Here is a 20,840-nt window from a genome sequence, read left to right on the forward strand (position 1 = left end):
ACTTGTTTTTGTAGGGTATGCTATGTGATGTGATATGGCCAAAAGGATGTGATGAATTATATATATGTGATGTATGAAATTGATCATGTTCTTGTAATAGGAATCACGACTTGCATGTCGATGAGTATGACAACCGGCAGGAGCCATAGGAGTTGTCTTAATTTATTGTATGACCTGCGTGTCAATGAAAAACGCCATGTAATTACTTTATTTTATTGCTAACCGTTAGCCATAGTAGTAGAAGTAATAGTTGGCGAGACAACTTCATGAAGACACGATGATGGAGATCATGGTGTCATGCCGGTGACGAAGGTGATCATGCCGCGCCTCAAAGATGGAGATCAAAGGCGCAAGATGATATTGGCCATATCATGTCACTTTATGATTTGCATGTGATGTTTTTCATGTTTACATCTTATTTGCTTAGAACGACGGTAGCATAAATAAGATGATCCCTCACTAAATTTTCAAGAAAAGTGTTCCCCCTAATTGTGCACCGTTGCGAAGGTTCGTTGTTTCGAAGTACCACATGATGATCGGGTGTGATAGATTCTAACGTTCGAATACAACGGGTGTAAGCCAGATTTACGCATGCAAAATACTTATGTTGACTTGACGAGCCTAGCATGTACAGACATGGCCTCGGAACATGAGAGACTGAAAGGTCGAACATGAGTCGTATAGTAGATGCGATCAACCTGGAGATGTTCACCGTTGATGACTAGTCCGTCTCACATGATGATCGGACACGGCCTAGTCGATTCGGATCATGTATCACTTAGATGACTAGAGGGATGTCTATCTGAGTGGGAGTTCATTAAATAATTTGATTAGATGAACTTATTATCATGAACCTAGTCTAAATTGTCTTTGCAAATTATGTTGTGGATTAATAGCTCGCGATTTAGCTCCTTGTTTTAATACGTTCCTAGAGAAAGACTAAGTTGAAAGATATTGTAAGCAATTGTGCGGACTAGGGCCGTAGTCTGAGGATTGTCCTCACTGCTACACAGAAGGCTTCTGTCCTTGATGCACTGCTCGGTGTGCTGACCCCTCTGGCGTCGTATGTAGATGTTGTGAACATCTGGCCGACACGTTTTGATGACTACCTGATAGTTTAGTGCGCCATGCTTTACGGCTTAGAGTCGGGGCTCCAAAAGCGTTTTGAACGCCATGGAACATATGAGATGTTCCAAGAGCTGAGATTGGTATTTCAGGCTCATGCCCGCGTTGAGAGGTTTGAGACCTCTGACAAGATCTTTGCCTAGAAGATGGAGGAGAATAGCTCAGCCAGTGAGCATGTGCTCAGAATGTCTGGGTACTTCAATCACTTGAATCAAGTGGGAGTTAATCTTCCAGATAAGAGAGTGATTGACAAAAGTTCTCCAGTCACTATCACCAAGCTGCTAGAGTTTTGTGATGAACTATAACATGAAAGGGAAGATGATCCCAGAGCTGTTCGTCGTGCTTAAGGCCGTAAAGGTAGAAATCAAGAAGGAGCATCAAGTGTTTATGGTTAACAAGACCACTGGTTTCAAAGAAGGGAAAGGTCAAGAAGGGAAACTTCATGATGGCAAGCCAGTTGCCGCTCCAGTGAAGAAACCCAAGAACCCAAACCCGAGACGAAGTGCTTCTATTAGGGGAACGGTCACTGGTAGCGGAACTGCCTCAAATACTTGGTAATAAGAAGGCTGGCAACTTCAACAAAAGTATATTTGATATATGTGTTATTGATGTGTACCTTACTAGTACTCCTAGTAGCACCTGGGTATTAGATACCAGTTCAGTTGCTAATATTGGTAACTTGAAACAGAAGCTACGGAATAAACGGAGAGTAGCTAAGAGCAAGGTGATGATGTGTGTTGGAAGTGTTTTCAAGGTTTATGTGATCACCATCGCACGGTCCCTCTACCTTCGGGATTAGTGTTGAACCTAGATAAATGTTGTTTGCATTGGTGTCTGCATTGAGCATGAACATGATTGGATCATGTTTTATTACAATACGGTTATTCATTTAAGTCAGAGAATAATGGTTATTCTGTTTACATGAATAACACCTTCTATGGTCATGCACCCAATGTGAATTGAATCTCGGTCGTAGTGATACACATGTTCATAACATTGATGCCAAAAGATGTAGAGTTGATAATGATAGTACCACTTTCTTGTGGCACTACCGCTTAGGTCATATCTCTACTCCTAATGGAGCAGTTGGTAGTCTTGCTTCCAGGTTTTTTTCGTCCCACCTCCCATGGTTTTTTTGGTACCTCCTCCCACCTTCGCTGGTTTTTTTCATAGATTTTTTTTCGTCCCCTCCCCCCACTTCATCGGTTTATTTTCACGTCACCCTCTCACACAACGAAAGAAATCTGAACAGATCACAACTTTCCATACTAGCGCAAGTTATTTAGTAATGTAGAATCAATCACGAACAATCTTTAAAGATTAAATCTAAATTAATTAACCTTACCTTAAATCACTAATCACATTAATTAGAAAACAAATATTTGATTTTCAGAAAAATCGCTCAATCACATTAACCTTACCTTAACTCATGGATGGTAATCAATCTCCAAACAAAGGAAACAATACATCGAGGGAGCAGTAAATAAACTCCCTTTCTTATGACATGTATATGATGTTCCCTTCCCTCTCCGTTGTCGAGCGTTCTTGATTCTCGAGGCCGATGCTTGGGCTGCGTCACTGGGTCGCGACGGTGCAGGAGGACGAGGACGGCGAGGTCGGGTGCCGCGGCACCGTGTTGGCCGCAGCCAGTGAAGGGGGCGAAGAAGGGCGGCTTCCCTGGCCGTGGCCGTGGCCCTGGGAGTTGGTGCGGTGGAAGCGGCACTTGAAGGACCCGACGTGGGTGGCCGGCGCGCAGACGCACTTGGAAGCGGGCCCGTGGCCCTCGCCGGACGGCACCGACGCCGACCCGGGCCACCTCCTCCACGTATTCTTGGAGCTGTGGCTGGCCGATTTACATGAAATTAATTCCCTCAGTTGTGGTGGCAAATATAATACACATAATCCATATTGTTATGCACTAGCGTGTTTGTGTGTGTCTGTGTGTGAACTAGATGGATTATGGTCCCGTACCCAATAAGATGGATATGTGTGTGTGTTAGAGAGAGAGAGGGAGAGGGGGAGAGAGAGTGAGGAAGAGGGAGGGAGAGTGTGTGTGTGTGAGGATTTGATGGCAAAAAAGGTCGCCAATGTCACTTGATATGTATGAGAATATTAATATTGAACTCTTAAAGTTAATGTGGCCCCGTTGCAACACACGGGCGTTCTTCTAGTTGGTGTAAAGCGCATGAAGAACCTCCATGCTAATGGACTTTTGAAGTCACTTGATTTTGAATCACTTGACACATGCGAACCATGCCTCTTTGGCAAGATGACTGAAACCCCGTTTTCTGGAACAATGGAACGGGCAAGTGACTTGTTGGAAATCACACATGCTGATGTGTGCGGTCCGATGAGTGTTGACGCATGCGGTGGATATCATTATTTTCTCACCTTCACCGATGAATTGAGTAGATATGGGTATATTTACTTAATGAAGCATAAGTCTGAAACGCTTGAAAAGTTCAAGCAATTTCAGAGTGAATTTGAGAATCATCATAACAAGAAGATCAAGTTCCTACGATCTGATCAAGGGGAGAGTATCTGAGTTATGAGTTTGGCAATCTCTAAAGACAAGGTGGAATCGTTTCACAGTTGACGCCACCTGGAACACCATAGCGTAATGGTGTGTCCAAACGTCGTAATCGCACCCTATTGGATATGGTGCGATCAATGATGTCTCTTACCGATCTACCGCTATCATTTTGGGGTTATGCATTAGAGACAATTACATTCACTTTAAATAGGGTACCATCTAAGTCCGTGGAGACAACAACGTATGAACTATGGTTTGGCAAGAAACCTAAGTTGGTGTTCCTTAAGGTTTGGGGCTACGATGCTTATGTCGATAGGCTTCGGTCAAAAAAGCTCGAACCCAAAGTGGAAAATTGTGTCTTCATAGAATACCCAAACAAAACGATTGGGTATACCTTCTATCTCATATCTGAGGGCAAAGTGTTTGTCGCTAGGAACGGGTCCTTTCTCGTGAAAGAGTTTCTCTCAAAAGAATTGAGTGGGCGGAAGATAGAACTTGATGAGGTTATTTAACCTTTACTTCAACCAGAGAGTAGCATAGCACAGAAAGATGTTTCTGTGGCACCTACCTCAGTTGAAGAGAAAGCTAATGATGATGATCATGGAGCTTCGGATCAAGTTACTATCGAACCTCGTAGGTCGACAAGGGTGTGTACAACTTCTGAATGGTAACCCTGTCTTAAAGGTCATGTTGTTGGACAACGATGAACCTATGAGCTATGGAGAAGCGATGGTGGGATCGGATTCCAAAAAATGGCTGGAAGCCGTGAAATCCGAGATAGGATCCATGTATGAGAACAAAGTATGGACTTTGGTGGACTTGCCCGATGATCGGCAAGCCATTGAGAATAAATGGATCTTTAAGAAGAAGACAGACGCTGATGGTAATGTCACCATTTATGAAGCTCGACTTGTCTCAAAGAAGTTTCCGACAAGTTCAAAGAGTTGACTGTGACGAGACTCTCTCAATCATAGCGATGCTAAAGTTTGTTAAAATTATGTTAGCAGTTGCTGCATTTTCATTTACGAAATCTGGCAGATGGATGTCAAAACAAAGTTTCCTTGACGGTTTCCGTGAGGGAAGGTTGTATGTGATACAACCAGAAGGTTTTGTCGATCCTAAGGATGCTAAAAGGTATGCAAACTCCATCGATCCTTCTATGGACTGGAGCAAGCATCTCGGAGTTGGAACATACGCTTTGATGAGGTGATCAAAGCATTTGGGTTTATACAAAGTTTGCAAGAAACTTGTATTTACAAGAAAGTCAGTGGGAGCACTACAACATTTCTAATAGGTATATGTGGATGATATAATCGGAAATGATGTAGAATTTCTGGAAAGCATAAAGGGTTGTTTGAATGGAGTTTTCCAAAGGAAGACCTATGTAAAACTGCTTACATGTTGGGTATCAAGATCTATAGCGATAGATCAAGACGCCTGATAAGACTTTCACAGAGCACATACCTTGACATGATCTTGAAGGAATTCAAGATGGATCAGTCAAAGAAGGATTTCTTGCCTGAGTTGTAAGGTGTGAAGTTAAGACTTGAAGCTCGACCATGGTAGAAGAAAGAGAAAGGACGAAAGTCGTCCCCTATGCCTTAGCCATAGGCTCTATATGATATGCCATGCTATGTACCGCGATGTGCCTTGGCACATGTTTGGCAAGGGGGTATAAGAGTGATCCAGGAGTGGATCATTGGACAGCGGTCAAAATTGTCCTTAGGAATAAGAAAATGTTTCTCGATTATGGAGGTGATGAAGAGTTCGGCGTAAAGGGTTACGTCGATGCAAGCTTTAACACCTATCCGGATGACTCTGAGTAGCAAACCGGATACGTATAGTGGAGCAACCATTTGGAATAGCTCCAAGTGGAGCATAGTAGCAACATCTACAATATGAAATAGCGATTTGCAAAGAACACACGGATCTGAATGTTGCAGACCCGTTGACTAAAACCTCTCTCGTAAGCATAACATGATCAAACCCTAGAACTCACTGAGTGTTAATCACATGGTTATGTGAACTAGATTATTGACTCTAGTAAACTCTTGGGTGTTAATCACACGGTGATGTGAACTAGATTATTGACTGTAGTAAACTCTTTGGGTGTTAATCACATGGCGATGTGAACTGTGTTAATCACATAGAGATGTGAACTAGATTACTGACTCTAGTGCAAGTGGGAGGCTGTTGGAAATATGCCCCTAGAGGCAATAATAAAATGGTTATTATTATATTTCCTTGTTCATGATAATTGTCTATTGTTCATGCTATAATTGTATTAACCGGAAACTGTAATACATGTGCGAATGCATAGACCACAACATGTCCCTACTAAGCCTCTAGTTGACTAGCTTGTTGATCAATAGATGGTTGTGGTTTCCTGACCATGGACATTGGATGTCGTTAATAATGGGATCACATCATTAGGAGAATGATGTGATGGACAAGACCCAATCCTAAGCATAGCACAAGATCGTGTAGTTCGTTTGCTAGAGCTTTTCTAATGTCAAGTATCATTTCCTTAGACCATGAGATTGTGCAACTCCCGGATACCGTAGGAGTGTTTTGGGTGTATCAAACATCACAACGTAACTGGGTGGCTGTAAAGGTGCACTACAGGTATCTCCGAAAGTGTCTGTTGGGTTGGCACGAATCAAGACTGGGATTTGTCACTCCGTATGATAGAGAGGTATCTCTGGGCCCACTCGGTAATGCATCATCATAATGAGCTCAATGTGACTAAGGAGTTAGCCACGGGATCATGTGTTACGGAACGAGTAAAGAGACTTGCTGGTAACGAGATTGAACGAGGTATGGGGACACCGACGATCGAATCTCGGGCAAGTAACATACCGATGGACAAAGGGAATTGTATACGGGATTGATTGAATCCCCGACATCGTGGTTCATCCGATGAGATCATCGTGGAACATGTGGGAGCCAATATGGGTATCCAGATCCCGCTATTGGTTATTGGCAGGAGAGGTGTCTCGGTCATGTCTGCATGGTTCCCGAACCCGTAGGATCTACACACTTAAGGTTCGGTGACGCTAGAGTTGTAATGGGAAATATCATGTGGTTACCGAAGGTTGTTCGGAGTCCCGGATGAGATCCCGGATGTGACGAGGAACTCCGGAATGGTCCAGAGGTGAAGATTGATATATTGGACGAAGGGTATTGGAGTCCGGAATTGTTCTGGGAGTATCGGGTGACGACCAGCGTGACCGAAAGGGGTTTCGGAGGCCCCGACAAGCGTTGAGGGGCCTTATGGGCCAAGGAGAGGGGGCACACCAGCCCACTAAGGGGGTGTCCACCCCTCCCACCCCATATCACATAACTTGGAGAGGTCGGGCACCTCCACCTGGCTTGGGAGGCAAGCCTCCACCTGGCTTGGCTTCGGGGGCAAGTCTCCCTAGGGTTTCCCTAGGGAGATCCAATCTGCCTTGGCCGCCGCCCCCTAGGGGAAACCCTAGGGCGCCTCCCCATCTCCCATTCCCCTATATATAATGAGGGGGTGGGAGGGCAGCCATACCCTTCCCCTGGCGCAGCCCTCCCCCTCTCCAACACCTCCTCCTCCTCCGTAGTGCTCAGCGAAGCTCTGCCGGAGAACCACGAGCTCCACCACCACCACGCCGTCGTGCTTCGGAGTTCTCCCTCAACTTCTCCTCTCCCCTTGCGGAATCAAGAAGGAGGAGACGTCCCCGGGCTGTACGTGTGTTGAACGCGGAGGCACCGTCCGTTGGGCGCTTGATCGGATCTTCCGCGATTTGAATCGCCGCGAGTACGACTCCATCAACCGCGTTCTTGTAACGCTTCCGCTTAGAGATCTTCAGGGGTATGAAGATTCACTCCTTCTTTCTCGTTGCTAGCATCTCCTAGATTGATCTTGGTGACACGTAGGAATTTTTTTTGAATTATTACTACGTTCCCCAACAGAACTGTCGCAACGTGCATACTCAGGGAGAACACTTATACCTTGAAATTTTAGTAAGGGATCATCTTATAAAGCTACTACCGAACTAAGCAAAATAAGGTGTATAAAATATAAACATCACATGCAATCAAAATATGTGACATGATATGGCCATCATCATCTTGTGCCTTTGATCTCCATCTCCAAAGTACCGTCATGATCTCCATCGTCACCGGCATGACACCATGATCTCCATCATCTTGATCTCTATCAACGTGTCGTTACATGGTTGTCTCGCCAACTATTGCTATCGCACAACGATAAAGTAAAGCAATTATATGGCGCTTGCATCTTATGCAATAAAGAGACAACCATAAGGCTCATGCCAGTTGCTGATAACTTTAACAAAACATGATCATCTCATACAACAATTTATATATCATCACGTCTTGACCATATCACATCACAGCAAGCCCTGCAAAAACAAGTTAGACGTCCTCTACTTTGTTGTTGCAAGTTTGACGTGGTTGCTACGGGCATAGCAAGAACCGTTCTTACCTACGCATCAAAAACCACAACGATTTTCCGTCAAGTGTGCTGTTTTAACCTTCAACAAGGACCGGGCGTAGTCACACTCGATTCAACTAAAGTTGGAGAAACAGACACCCACTAGCCACCTGTGTGCGAAGCACGTCGGTAGAACCAGTCTCGCGTAAGCGTATGCGTAATGTCGGTCTGAGCCGCTTCATCCAACAATACCGCCGAATCAAAGTATGACATGCTAGTAAGCAGTATGACTATTATCGCCCACAACTCTTTGTGTTCTACTCGTGCATCTAAAATCTACACATAGACCTGGCTCTGATGCCACTGTTGGGGAACGCAGTAATTTCAAAAATTTCCTAAGCACACGCAAGATCCATCTAGGTGATGCATAGCAATGAGAGGGGAGAGTGTTGTCCACGTACCCTCGTAGACCGAAAGCGGAAGCGTTTAATCAACGCGGTTGATGTAGTTGTACGTTTTCACGATCCGACCGATCCAAGTACCGAACGTACGGCACCTCCGTGTTCAGCACACGTTCAGCTCGATGACGTCCCACGAACTCTTGATCCAGTTGAGGTCGAGGGAGAGTTCCGTCAGCACGATGGCGTGGCGACGGTGATGATGAAGTTACCGGCGCAGGGCTTCGCCTAAGCACTACGACGATATGACTGAGGTGTGTAACTGTGGAGGGGGGCACCGCACACGACTAAGATAAATCTTGGAGTGCCTTTGGGGTGCCCCCTGCCCACGTATATAAAGAAGGGAGGAAGAGGAGGCCGGCCCTAGAGGGGGCGCGCCAAGGTGTGGGGAATCCTACTTGGACTCCCTAGTCCAAGTAGGATTCCCCTCCTCTTTCCTATTCGGAGTAGGAAAGAAGGAAAGAGAGGGAGATGGAGAAGGAAAGGGGGGGCACCCCTTGTCCAATTCGGTTTGGGCAGGGGGAGGCGCGCGCCACCTCTTGGCCCTCCTCCCCTCTCTCCACTAAAGCCCAATAAGGCCCATTACTTCTCCCCGCGAATTCCCGTAACTCCCCGGTACTCCGAATCACTCGGAAACTTTCCGATGTCCGAAGCCTTCCAATATATCGACCTTTACGTCTCGACCATTTCGAGACTCCTCGTCATGTCCGTGATCTCATCCGGGACTCCGAACAACCTTTGGTACATCAAATCACATAACTCATAATACAAATCGTCATCGAACGTTAAGCGTGCAGACCCTACGGGTTCGAGAACTATTTAGACATGACCGAGACACATCTCCGGTCAATAACCAATAGCGGAACCTGGATGCTCATATTGGCTCTTACATATTCTACGAAGATCTTTATTGGTCAAACCGCATAACAACATACGTTGTTCCCTTTGTCATTGGTATGTTAGTTGCCCGAGATTCGATCGTCGGTATCCTCATACCTAGTTCAATCTCGTTATCGGCAAGTCTCTTTACTCGTTGCGTAATGCATCATCCCGCAACTAACTCATTAGTCACAATGCATGCAAGGCTTATAGTGATGTGCATTACCGAGAGGGCCCAGAGATACCTCTCCGACAATTGGAGTGACAAATCCTAATCTTGATTTATGCCAACTCAACAAACACCATCGGAGACACCTGTAGAGCATCTTTATAATCACCCAGTTACGTTGTGACGTTTGATAGCACACTAAGTGTTCCTCCGGTATTGGGGAGTTGCATAATCTCATAGTCATAGGAACATGTATAAGTCATGAAGAAAGCAATAGCAATAAACTAAACGATCATAGTGCTAAGCTAACGGATGGGTCTTGTCCATCACATCATTCTCTAATGATGTGATCCCGTTCATCAAATGACAACACATGTCTATGGCTAGGAAACTTAACCATCTTTGATTAACGAGCTAGTAGAGGCATACTAGGGACACTATGTTTTGTCTATGTATTCACACATGTATCAAGTTTCTGGTTAATACAATTCTAGCATGAATAATAAACATTTATCATGATATAAGGAAAATAAATAACAACTTTATTATTGCCTCTAGGGCATATTTCCTTCAACCAACCCTACCTCCATGAACGCTGGCGCTAGGGTGGCCAACCCTACCGCACGAAATGTGTCCGATTTGGTCATAGGACCCGCAACAGAGCAGGCAGATGGCCGAGATCAGTTGGATCTGCTCCTTTGGGTCTTTTTATATTGGTATAGATTATATATTATAGATATGTCAATGTATTAATGCACCCACTACTGTACATTGGACAACAACAAATCATATACTCCGATACGTTAAAAACAATGACCTTCATAAAGTCACCCTCCACTTTGGCGAGTGCCTTTTCTAATGCGGACTGGGTAGGTGTCTTGATGACACGCGATCCACTGGAGGCTTTGTTGTGTTTTCTGGACCTAACATTATTTTGTGGTGTGCAAAGAAACATACTACTGTGTCAAGGTCAAGTACTGAAGCAGAATATCTGGCAAAAGCAACAAATGAAATCATTTGGGTTCAATCACCGCTGGGTGAACTTGGACTAAAACAAAACCAAACCCCTTGTCTTTGGTGTGATAATTTGGGTGCTGCCCTATATGTCAGGTAACATTGTTTTCATGCTAGAACAAAATACATAGAAATTGATTTTCACTTTCTCAAAGAAAGAATTGCAAACAAACTAGACATTAGATTTGTGCATTCAAAAGATCAAGTTGGAGATGGCTTTACAAACGCATTGCTTGAATGAGGACTAGAAGAATTCAAGCATAATATCAACTTAACCAAATTATGATTAAAGGATGGTGTTGAAGTATGTCGAGAAGGTTCCAGAAGGAGTAGTAAGCATGTCATAGATCAACTGATTAGTTAGGAGTTTATTATGTCCATGTAATCTATCTTTATCTCCTCGTTCTGTTGCAACCGAACAATGTATGCAGATATGTGATAAGCCCCGTCGATCAATATATACACCATGGGGCCCTCCTTGGAGGGTGAGACGCTTCCCAGTTTACACTTTGCTCTTTGGAGCCAGCGTGTGTATGTGACATGTCTGGCTGACATACAACGAGAATGTTTAGTCACCATGACTTGCTCAAGATCGGTGACTGTGTTTCATAACGATGTGTTGCCATCCTTTCTTTTTTGTATTTAGAGGGTCACATTAACGACAAGCAAGACATCATTTGAACATCAACTTGATAAAAAATCACCATGAATTATGGAGTGTGGTTCAAATTGGGTCGTAAGGGATGTCGTCCGTCGACACGCCAACGTCATGCCACAACCGCACCCCCACTAGTAGGGAAGCTCAAGAACCCGTCAGGCCTCAGCTCAGGTATTTGATGAGAACGTGGGCCGGGCGGAAAACGATGCCACCATGGTGGCATCATGGGAAATGGAGGGAGGGAGAGAGAGCATCATTTGGGACCACACACTTCTCGTGAAATCTCCCTCGACGCTGAGAAAGACCCATGGCTGACATGGAAGGCACACACCCTCACACATTTCCATGCCCGCTAGGCCATCACACACGCCTTCGCCCGCGACTCCAAGGCCACAACTGCCCCGGCAGGTTCTAGATGGGCTCGTCATGCATCATCTAGAGTTGTGTAAGACGAAGTTCCTGTCGACATTTCCCCTTCTCTAAAATATCGCTAATAAGTGACTAATAGCCCCATATACAGATGAACTATCTAGTTGGCAATGTGTTTGACGATGATCCGACCGGAGTTTAGTTTACAAAATTTGAGTTGATGCAAACAAAAGAGAGAAATGAGAGGGAGAAGGGGGGGGGGGGGGGGGTCGGAGTGTGTTTGTGAGTTTGCACGTAAGCTCGTCAGCCTTCAATTTTATTTTTAAGTACGGTCCAAAACGAGTTTGGAGGTATGTCGATTTGCCGACTCTGCTATAGTGCTCTGAGGTTGGAGATAACGTCGCCGCTTGTGCCAACGGGGTAGAACATGACGCCCTAGACGGGCGAGGCATCGAGGCACGGGGCATCTAGGTAGGTGAGTGGGAGAGAGCACTCGCGGAGGGCGCTGCCGACCAGCGAGGGAGGGCGCGAGAAGGGTGTGCAAGACGCGAGCCATCGGGCGAGGAGCACGAAGAGTGTGTGGTGCGTAGACATGATGTGTGGATGTGTGCGTCACCGCTATGTAGAGACACATGTATTGGCATAACGCCGCATTGTCAGCTCGATATAGCAGTTGAATCATATTCAAACAGAATATAGGAGTTTCACATAATGATGAAATTAACATAGGTCGGAGCAAGTTTTGACGTGATTATGTGCTCGCGTGCATTCTGTCGAGCACCGTGTGCGCGCCATTCTATCGAGCACCTTGTGTGCGCCAACGCCGGCTTCCTCTTCGGCATGAGCACGGATGGCACGAACGAGGCATGCCTGCTCATGCCCGTCCGGGAGCACGAGCAGCCGCACACACGCCCACACGCTCTGCAGCAGGTGCTCGATGGGGTGGCTACGGGCCCGCCAGCCAGACACCGACGGCCCCCGGACACAGAGAGAGGAGCGGTCGAAGGTTACTGTCACGCGTACGCCGGCAAAGGAGCTCGCGTACGGCAAGGAAGAGCAACCGCAGCCGCCAGCCGCTCCAGGCTCGGGCTTGCCGGCCGTGGTCAGCTGGCCACGGTGACGCTCCAGCAGGTGGTCCACGCAGACGCAGGTTCTGTGATCCTCGCGTTGCGCGTGCCAGTTTCCGGCCGCCGTCCGTCCGCGCTCGCGCTCCTCCTCCGTGGACTGAGCATACATCTCTTGCCGACCTGGTCCTCGCCTGCATCCCTCCTAACCTCAGCTTCATCCGCATCGCCGTCAATGACTTCGGCCGTCACCACCGCCTCCACCATGCTCGCCACCGTAAGCCGCCCAACACGCCGCGCCTCATTCAGGCCGTCACCAGGTGCAGGTAGGTGCCGTTTTGGCATTGAGAGGAGTGCAACTGCAGCTCCAGTCCTGGAGCTCATGCATTCACAGACAGAACCAAATCATCAGTCACCAGCGTCTTCAGATGATTAAACTCAGAAAGAGAATCAGGCGGGCAATGCACCAAGGGCCAGAAACCTGCTCCAACAGTACAGTTATTACGATTCAGGCACTAGTAGATTGCAAGCAAGTACACTACATACTGCAATATACACAATTCGTTGGAACCACTGTAGCTGAATTTCAGCGAGAGCAGAGTTACATGCGAATCAGCAACATACTACTACTCCTACAAAATTGTGTTGCTTCAGAGGTGACAACACAGTAACTGAAGTTGAGCCCAAAAGCAGAGTTTTACATCCGACGCACGTGGTCGGCAATGACATGACGAATCACCTCGAATGAGAAAAAAGTGTCGCTATCATCCGGGCAGTCCTTGAACTTTACCAGACCGCCGTCCTCGACGTCGATGGCGAAAACCTGGCGGGAGCACCTCATAAGAACGACCCCACTGCTCGCAGCATGCCCACCAAGCTGGACTGGACGAGTGTTGCTAGGGACATGGTCCGGTATCATCCTCTTCCATCTTGGGACCCACTCGGAACCACTCAACACCAAGAACTTGATGAAGAATCCATCCAGCACAACCCAGTAGAGCTCCCCCCCTCTAGAGACAGCAAGTGTATTGTTATCATCGCACAGTTTGTTCTGGACCTGGTTTGCAGGGAGCGCAATGGTATCTGTATCACAAAGATAATAGTGAATCAGGAAAGAGACATCATTCTGTGTTGACTCTCTAATTTTGACCATCTATGGTCGAGGAAACATAATTATTAATTGAAACAATTGCAGATTCACACCATAATACTATGATCCAAAGAAGACAGTATAAAGAAGATGCTTTTCAAGATTGTGTACCTGTCCTATGGCTCTCGATGTCCACAACTAATAGCTTCATATTCTGATGATCAAGGATATAATGCCTCCCTGATGCAAACACAGCCCTGGGTGCCAATGTTGTGGATAGCATAAATGCGGAGCCCATCTGCTGCACCTCCCACAGTCCTGTAACAGAACTGAATGTCTTCAGAGACAGCTGCTCCATCTGTCCTATGCCTCTGAACAGAAGGAAGAACTTGAATGCGCCAGCCTCCCCTGGAACCAGCCCACCAGTGAGTAGTTCATCCGCATTGTGGCAAGGAGCCTCAGGTAGTGTGGTAATCTTCTGACCCTGGAACGGTCTGAGGAGCTCAACAACCCTTCCTTGTGTGTCTCTGATAACGGCAATTGTCCCTGCTCGACAGTCGACCGCTCTTACCCATCCACGTGAGTGGAACACGAGATGAAGGAACTTCTTAAGCATGTTGGCCGCGGGCTCCAGCCATCTTAAGCGTGGCCCGTCTGGAGCAGCGACTTTAAGCAAGCCTCTCATAGTCTGCACCAAAGTAGCGACGAGTCGAGGCCGTCCTCCAAGATTATGGCAGGGACAGGGCAAGAGTGCCACTCTCAAAAAGAAGAAGGATGATGCCATGATGTTATTCAGATCAGTCTGCATCGTGTGATGAACTAGCATCTTCTCGACCACGTCATCTGGCAGACATCGGATCCAGGGTTTTCTGTCAGAGCTTCGTTTGCGCTTGGGCCTTTTGTGATCTTCAGCTGCAATAAAACAAAGTTCGGAGTTTGCATAGCATAATCCAAGCACTCAAAATCTCAGAAAAACACACGCAACCATCTTCCTTCATAACAGCAGTGCAACAGTGTGCATTCAACATGCGAATAGGTTGGGAGCAAAATTAATCCAATCTCCCCTATATATGTATGCTACACATCATCTAGATGCTGATTCTTTTTCTTTTGATCTATCACCTGTGAGTGTGCTTACAGTACCTATGACCTACCTTTCTACCTAGGGGTTGTATTAGAGATAGGCCTAAATAACATAGCTTGCATGAATAATCATACTTGGCATGGTGCTTGTTTTCACTATTTAACTATCACCTCGATAGCTTGTTAGTGTAACATTCTTTATTGAATCAAAATCCTAGAGGCCTGAGTCATTTCCAATGAATGATCAACCCATTTGCTGCCTATAAGATGTTCACTTCTGAATGACTCGTTATAAATTTGATGGCACACTAAACAGCATTTATTGAGATTCAAAACACATTTACTAAGCAATATGCAGACCATGAAGCTGCAGAACCTACTGAACCTACAAATTTTCGCCTATTAACTAGATGACGCTGCAAAACCTCCAGTGTTGTAAGATCAAATCCATCAGAATGCAACGTTCTACCCTAAACCCCACCAAATAGTAAGGATTAATCGAATTAACACCTAATTGCAAACACAACATCTGCACAAAAGCAGAACATAAGAACAACTGAGATGGGTGAAGCTACAAAACTTCCTGGACCGACAAAATTTCGCCAATCGACTAGATGAAATCATAACCTCCATTGTTCTCCTTTTCTAAAAAAAATAACCTCCATTGTTCTAAGATCATGTCCGTAAGAATGTAACATTCTGCCACATACTAGTAATGACTAACCCAATTACTACCTGATTGCAAATAGAACATCCGCACAAAACTAAGAACAGAAAAGGAACTGAGACAGGAAAGGGACCAACCTGTCGAAACTGCATCCTGCCTCTCCGTGCTGCTTGATGCTGCAAGAATCTATCAATGGCAACGTCACAAACCCACAATGCAAGAACCATAGGGCCTATTAGACAATGGAGCGCTTGTTTCTGCTGGGTTTACCTCGATCGCCAGTGCTGGGGACGACGGGCGCGCGCGCTGAGTTGCCGTCGAGGGTTGCCGCCGTCGCCATCTTCTTCTCCAGCTGGGGATGGGGGACGGGGACAGTATGGCTCGCCGGGGACGGGTGATAGGAAGTACACTTGGTGCTCGCCTGACTTTGCTGCGGCGCCACCTCCGTGGCTGCAAGAAACCATGAATCGTGCAGCCAACTAAGATTCAGTTCAAGAACCCATCGAATTGAAAAACAATCCAATGAACAGCAGCGTCAAAAATTCACAATGCAAGAACCAATTAGACAATGGAGCGCTTGTTTCTGTTGGATTACCTCGATCGCCAGTGCTGGGGACGACGGGCGCGCGGGCTGAGTTGCCGGCGAGGGTTGTCGCCGTCGCCATCTTCTTCTCCAGCTGCGGATGGGGGACGGGGAGAGTATCGCTCGCAGGGGAAGGGTGATAGGACGTGCACGCGGTGCTCGCCTGACTTTGCTGCGGCTTCCAGGGCGGCGCCACCTCCGTGCCTGCAAGAAACCAAGAAATTGCAGGCAACAAGATTCAATTCAAGAACCCAACGGAATCGAAAAAGAATCGCAGACTGCACCTTCAAGTGACAGGGCGTCGTCCCCGGGTGCCCTCGTGGTGAGGCCTCCAGGCCGCGTCGTCGCTGCCCCCGCCTGATGGCCGCCGCTGAAACCACCGCCTGCTGCAAGAATCGAAGAAACGCCATTCTTAGTAGCAAAGTAGCAGTAGAAGAGCAAAACCAAGAAGCTATCCCTATCCGGGACATACCAGCGTCGTGCACGGAGGTGATCCCGTCCTCGCCGTTCATGATCGCCGCCCCAACCCGGATCGCCTTAGTGATGTCGGGGAGAGAACCCTCGGCTGCAAGAAGGGAACCAAAGAAACCATTGGTTGACGAGAAAGAAGCGAAGAAGAAGAAGAAACATCAAGAAGAGAAGAAGAAACAGCAAGAAAGCGTGAAGAAGTGCAGAATCCCACGGACCAGGAGGTAGAAGCGCGCCGTGGTCTGCGGCCGTCGAACGTCCAGGCCCGGAAGTCGACCCAATCGCGACCCGGTCGTCGGATGATGCGGGGAGGGGGCTGTCCTCCGGCGCCCCGTCCGTCGGCGACAGGTCAAGCTTAGAAGCCATGGGAGAAGGCAAGCGGAGGAAATTGCAGGCGGAGGGGGAGGGGGAGGAATTGGAGGGGCGAGGGGCTCTGCCTCTCGCTGCGGGGAGGAGAAGAAGAAAGCAGGGAGGGGCGAGGGAGGGAAGAAGGAACTCTCTATTTGATTCGGCGACAGGAGGCCCAGGCCCAGGCCCATCGCGGTCTCCGCTCCGTATGGAAAGTTTTGGGGGCCTAGCGGTTAGCCTACTACCTACGGCCCTAGCCCCTAGGCACGGAGGGGAGGGGAGGGGAGGGGAGCGGGCTGGGGCTGGCGCGAGGAGGAGTGCGGGTGGCGGAGGCCCTAGGCACGGAGACGGAGGGGAGGGGAGGGGAGCGGGCGGCGCGAGGAGGAGTGCGGGCGGCGGCGGCGGCGGAGGGGCATCCGCCTCCGCCTCCTACCCCGCGTGTGGTGTGAGGGAACCAGTTTGGAACTGGGGTCTCTGAACGAGGGGCGGAACAAGCTCGCTGAGGAGTGGGGCCAGGAAGACACGAGGTGAGACCAGGTGGAGAGCAACTTGAAATCCATGCTTCTTCTCCCACGTTTTCTGTAGCCAAATTATTATCTATGTGTCCGGCTCTCTGAAATTGCAGGGTTAGCCACGGATGTACAGACAAGCCCCGCAACTAGTGGAAGGAGCAGTGCCAGTGGCACAAGATTGTTTCATCAGTGGAACTGGAAGAGCAGCAGGACCATGTCCAGTCCAGCGGTGTGAGCAATGTTGTTGGCCAGGAAGGAAAGTTAAGCCATTTCCTGGCTGAAACTGCCTCCGCCGAGGGGCCACTGGACGAGGAGATTCATCGTTTCGGTCAAGACACAGAAATCATGCCCCGTCCGTCCGTCGATGAGGCCGCTGAGGAAGCCAGTCCACTCAAGAGACTGAAATGATGCCATTGCCCGTGGAAGTTGGGGAGATTCATCAGTCCAGTGAAGAGACTGAAGAAGTGGTGCTCGTTGAGGAAGCTGACAAGATTCACAGGTCCAGTGAAGGGACAGAAATGGTGCCCGTTGAGGAAGCCGGCAAGATTCATCAGTCCAGTGAAGAGATGGAAGTGGCGCACATCACCAAGACTGCAGCTCAACTCCACGCCAAAATCCAGTGAGGCCAATGAGGAGGAGGAAGCTGAGGAGGTTCATCATTCCGGTGAAGAGACTAAAATGGTCTCCATCGACGAGGCGGTGCTGCAGGCCACACCGAAATCCTATTCCTGTCTGTAGATACATGGTACTCTTCTAGGTTCCTGGAGGCACCGGTTATATGATCTTAGTCTGCTAGTGCTTGGCTTAATGGATTTGGGTTGGTCCTGCTCCTGTTGGTCTATATGTCCTCTGTTTAGAGTTTAATCCATACACCTGGACTTGCTATTGGCCATGGTGCTGGTTATATCCCCAAGGGCATTAATTATTTCCTAATTTTAATCCTCCCTGCACCCTAGGGTTCATGTACTTGGCTCCTAGGTCATATGCCACTATTATGTTGCCCTGCTACTGCCAGTAGTACCTGTGGTTCTGTTTTGCTCCATCTCCTGACACTTAATTCCCTGGTTACTGTTTCAGGGCGCAGCCAAAACCCAATGAGAAAAAGGAACATCTGGTTGTTGATGAGGTGCAGCATAGCATGGATGAGTCTGTTGCAGAGGAGGAGAATGAAGTGCCATTCTTTGGTGCTCTGTTTCAGAGCGCAACCAAGTCAAGTAAGAACAAGAAAGATCTGTTGTTAATGAGTCTGTTGCAGAGGAGGAGAATGAAGTGCCATTCTTTGGTGCTCTGTTTCAGAGCGCAACCAAGTCAAGTGAGAGCAAGAAAGATCTGCTTGTTGATGAGTCTGTTGCAGTGGAGGAGAATGAAGTGTCATTCTTTGGTGCTCTGTTTCAGAGCGCAGCCAAGGCCAATGAGAACAAGGAAAATCTGCAAGTTGATGAGGTGCAGCATAACCCAGAAGAGCCTGTTGAAGAGGAGGGAGTGATGGTCACCGACAAGGTTTCACAGAGGATGGATGTGGACGTGGTCACCCTCGAGAACCTCTCGCAAGCCACAGTAGCCGATGCAGTCAAGGAGAGTGCCTTCGCAGATGTGTCCTTTGAAGAGGAGGTGGTGGTGGCCGCCGATGACGGAGTGGTTTTACCGGTGACCTCACAGATGTGTCCATTGAAGAGGGCGAAGTGGTGGCCGCCGAGGTGTCACACAGCTCGGCCATGGTGGATTAGACTGTTGAGGAAGTGGTCACCGTCGAGAACCTGTCGCAGGCCACAGTGACAGAAGGCGAAGGGGTTGACAAGCAGAGTGATTTCACCGGCGACCTCTCACAGGCCGTCGACGCTGTCAGAGACTGCAGTAATCACATCACTTCTCGCCGCTGTTTGCAGGCTTGTTTGAGGAACCAGCGGTGTTTCAGGAGAGTGCTGAGTTAAGTCGTCACCGTCAACAACCTGTCGCAAGCCACAGCAACAGATGACTTCGCAGATGTGTCCGTCTAAGAGGAGGAAGTGGTGGCCGCCGCTGACGAGATGCCAAAGAGCCCAGAAACATTGGAAGAGAATGTTCAGGAAGCAGCCACCGTCGACAACAACCTGTCACAAGCCAAAGTAACAGATGACGAATGGGCAGTCAAGGAGAATGCTTTCGCCTGCTCACCGGTTTTCGACGATGCCGGAGACTGCCGTGGTCAGTGGTCATGTTTTCCAAGCTTGTTTGAGGATGCCACCAAGTCCCTATCCACGGACTCCATCACCGTGGAGGCAACAACGGTTCCTGAAGCTGCTGCTGCGAAGAAAGTTACTGAACCTGTGGCAGTGGAGCAAGAGAATTGAAGCAAGGCTAACCAATCTGAAGCACTGGGTAGCCTGAGCCTATGGAACGGTGCCTGGTACAAGGAAGAAGAAGCCATTGGATACGTTTAGCCTAAGGAGGCTTAGACTGAAGCTCAAGGAGACACTGAATGACCAGAAGGTAACCACCAAATCGCCTCCATCTATATACTAAATATGTTTAAGTGCATGTATGATTTTGTGTACTAATCTTGGCTTTTAAAATGCAGAATAGGGAACCAAATAGGGTGCCCCTCGGCAGGCTGGACGAGAATTCAGCGTCTAAATCGCAGAAGAGAGAGCACAATAGGGTGCCCCTTGGCAGGTTGTGAAACCATTTTCGTGAAATCTAAGAACTCTGCTATACATGTGACGAACCAGGCCCAGAACAGCCGAGGCCACATTTCTCTCTTGGTCAGTGCTGCTGCTACAAAAGAGTTGCCGCTGCAGCTGTGCGTCTCACCGCAAGTTGACTCACTTGGTCCACGTTGCTGCGCTGCACCCAGTCTGCGATGCTGTGGCTGATAAAGCAGACGGTAGGGCTGGACATGTTTGTCAGTTTGACAACTATCTAGGTGGGTTTGAGCAGGAATTTTCAGGAAAGGATTTCATCTTCAATCACTCCGGTGCACACAACGCTTTATTGCCAGTGTCAGACAAGCGTACACACGAGATGAGATGAACACACCCAAGCAGCAAACGGCAGCGTGAGCATATAGATGTTTCTGCTTGTTGAACTGAATGGCAGTTAGTTTGCGGCGATCTGTTTAGTGTCCAACATCAGTGGCATTGACCTTTTCCCCATATCGAGCAGAAGAGAAAAAGAATGGGAGAAGGAGCCATCTTATCTTTACCTTACCGAGTGGAAGAGAAGTAAGATTGTGACAGCCATTGTTCTTTATAAAACAGATATGCGAAGTACGTAATTCCAAAGATTCAAACCTCTTCACATCTGTAAACTTAAGCTCAAGCTTGACCAGCTTGCACCGTTGTAGATTTTCATTTATTAGTCAACACCTTGGCACCCTTCAAACTTTACAATCATTTTCTTGGAGATTACTATAGGT

The 20,840-nt window shown here is 47.8% G+C and overlaps 2 protein-coding genes and 1 long non-coding RNA gene across 5 annotated transcripts; 1 reads left to right on the forward strand and 2 right to left on the reverse strand.

The window, feature by feature from the left end:
- Nucleotides 1-13,212: 13,212 nt before the first annotated feature.
- Nucleotides 13,213-14,611, reverse strand: LOC123054525 (uncharacterized). Its single transcript, XM_044478309.1, has 2 exons — nt 13,957-14,611; nt 13,213-13,778 (listed from the first exon to the last, which is right to left on the reverse strand). Exons 1-2 carry the CDS (start codon nt 14,609-14,611, stop codon nt 13,393-13,395), a joined length of 1,041 nt encoding a protein of 346 aa, XP_044334244.1. The 3' UTR covers nt 13,213-13,392.
- Nucleotides 14,565-17,074, reverse strand: LOC123054526 (uncharacterized protein PB18E9.04c). The gene is made up of 7 exons (XM_044478310.1): nt 16,805-17,074; nt 16,591-16,683; nt 16,403-16,504; nt 16,131-16,322; nt 15,806-15,985; nt 15,673-15,721; nt 14,565-14,697 (listed from the first exon to the last, which is right to left on the reverse strand). The coding sequence occupies exons 1-7, from the start codon at nt 16,950-16,952 to the stop codon at nt 14,694-14,696; spliced, it is 768 nt and encodes a 255-aa protein (XP_044334245.1). The 5' UTR covers nt 16,953-17,074; the 3' UTR covers nt 14,565-14,693.
- Nucleotides 17,075-17,290: 216 nt separating this feature from the next.
- Nucleotides 17,291-20,720, forward strand: LOC123054527 (uncharacterized). Of its 3 annotated transcripts, none has more exons than XR_006426221.1 (4): nt 17,291-17,461; nt 17,560-18,263; nt 18,524-19,915; nt 20,004-20,720. It is a non-coding gene; the product is annotated as an uncharacterized lncRNA (long non-coding RNA). The 3 variants fall into 3 exon arrangements; XR_006426220.1 differs by having other exon boundaries at nt 17,293-17,461; nt 17,560-18,191; XR_006426222.1 differs by having other exon boundaries at nt 17,295-17,471; nt 17,560-18,191.
- Nucleotides 20,721-20,840: the final 120 nt, after the last annotated feature.

Source organism: Triticum aestivum, chromosome 2D (genome assembly GCF_018294505.1).
Source record: "Triticum aestivum cultivar Chinese Spring chromosome 2D, IWGSC CS RefSeq v2.1, whole genome shotgun sequence".
Lineage (NCBI taxonomy): Eukaryota > Viridiplantae > Streptophyta > Magnoliopsida > Poales > Poaceae > Triticum > Triticum aestivum.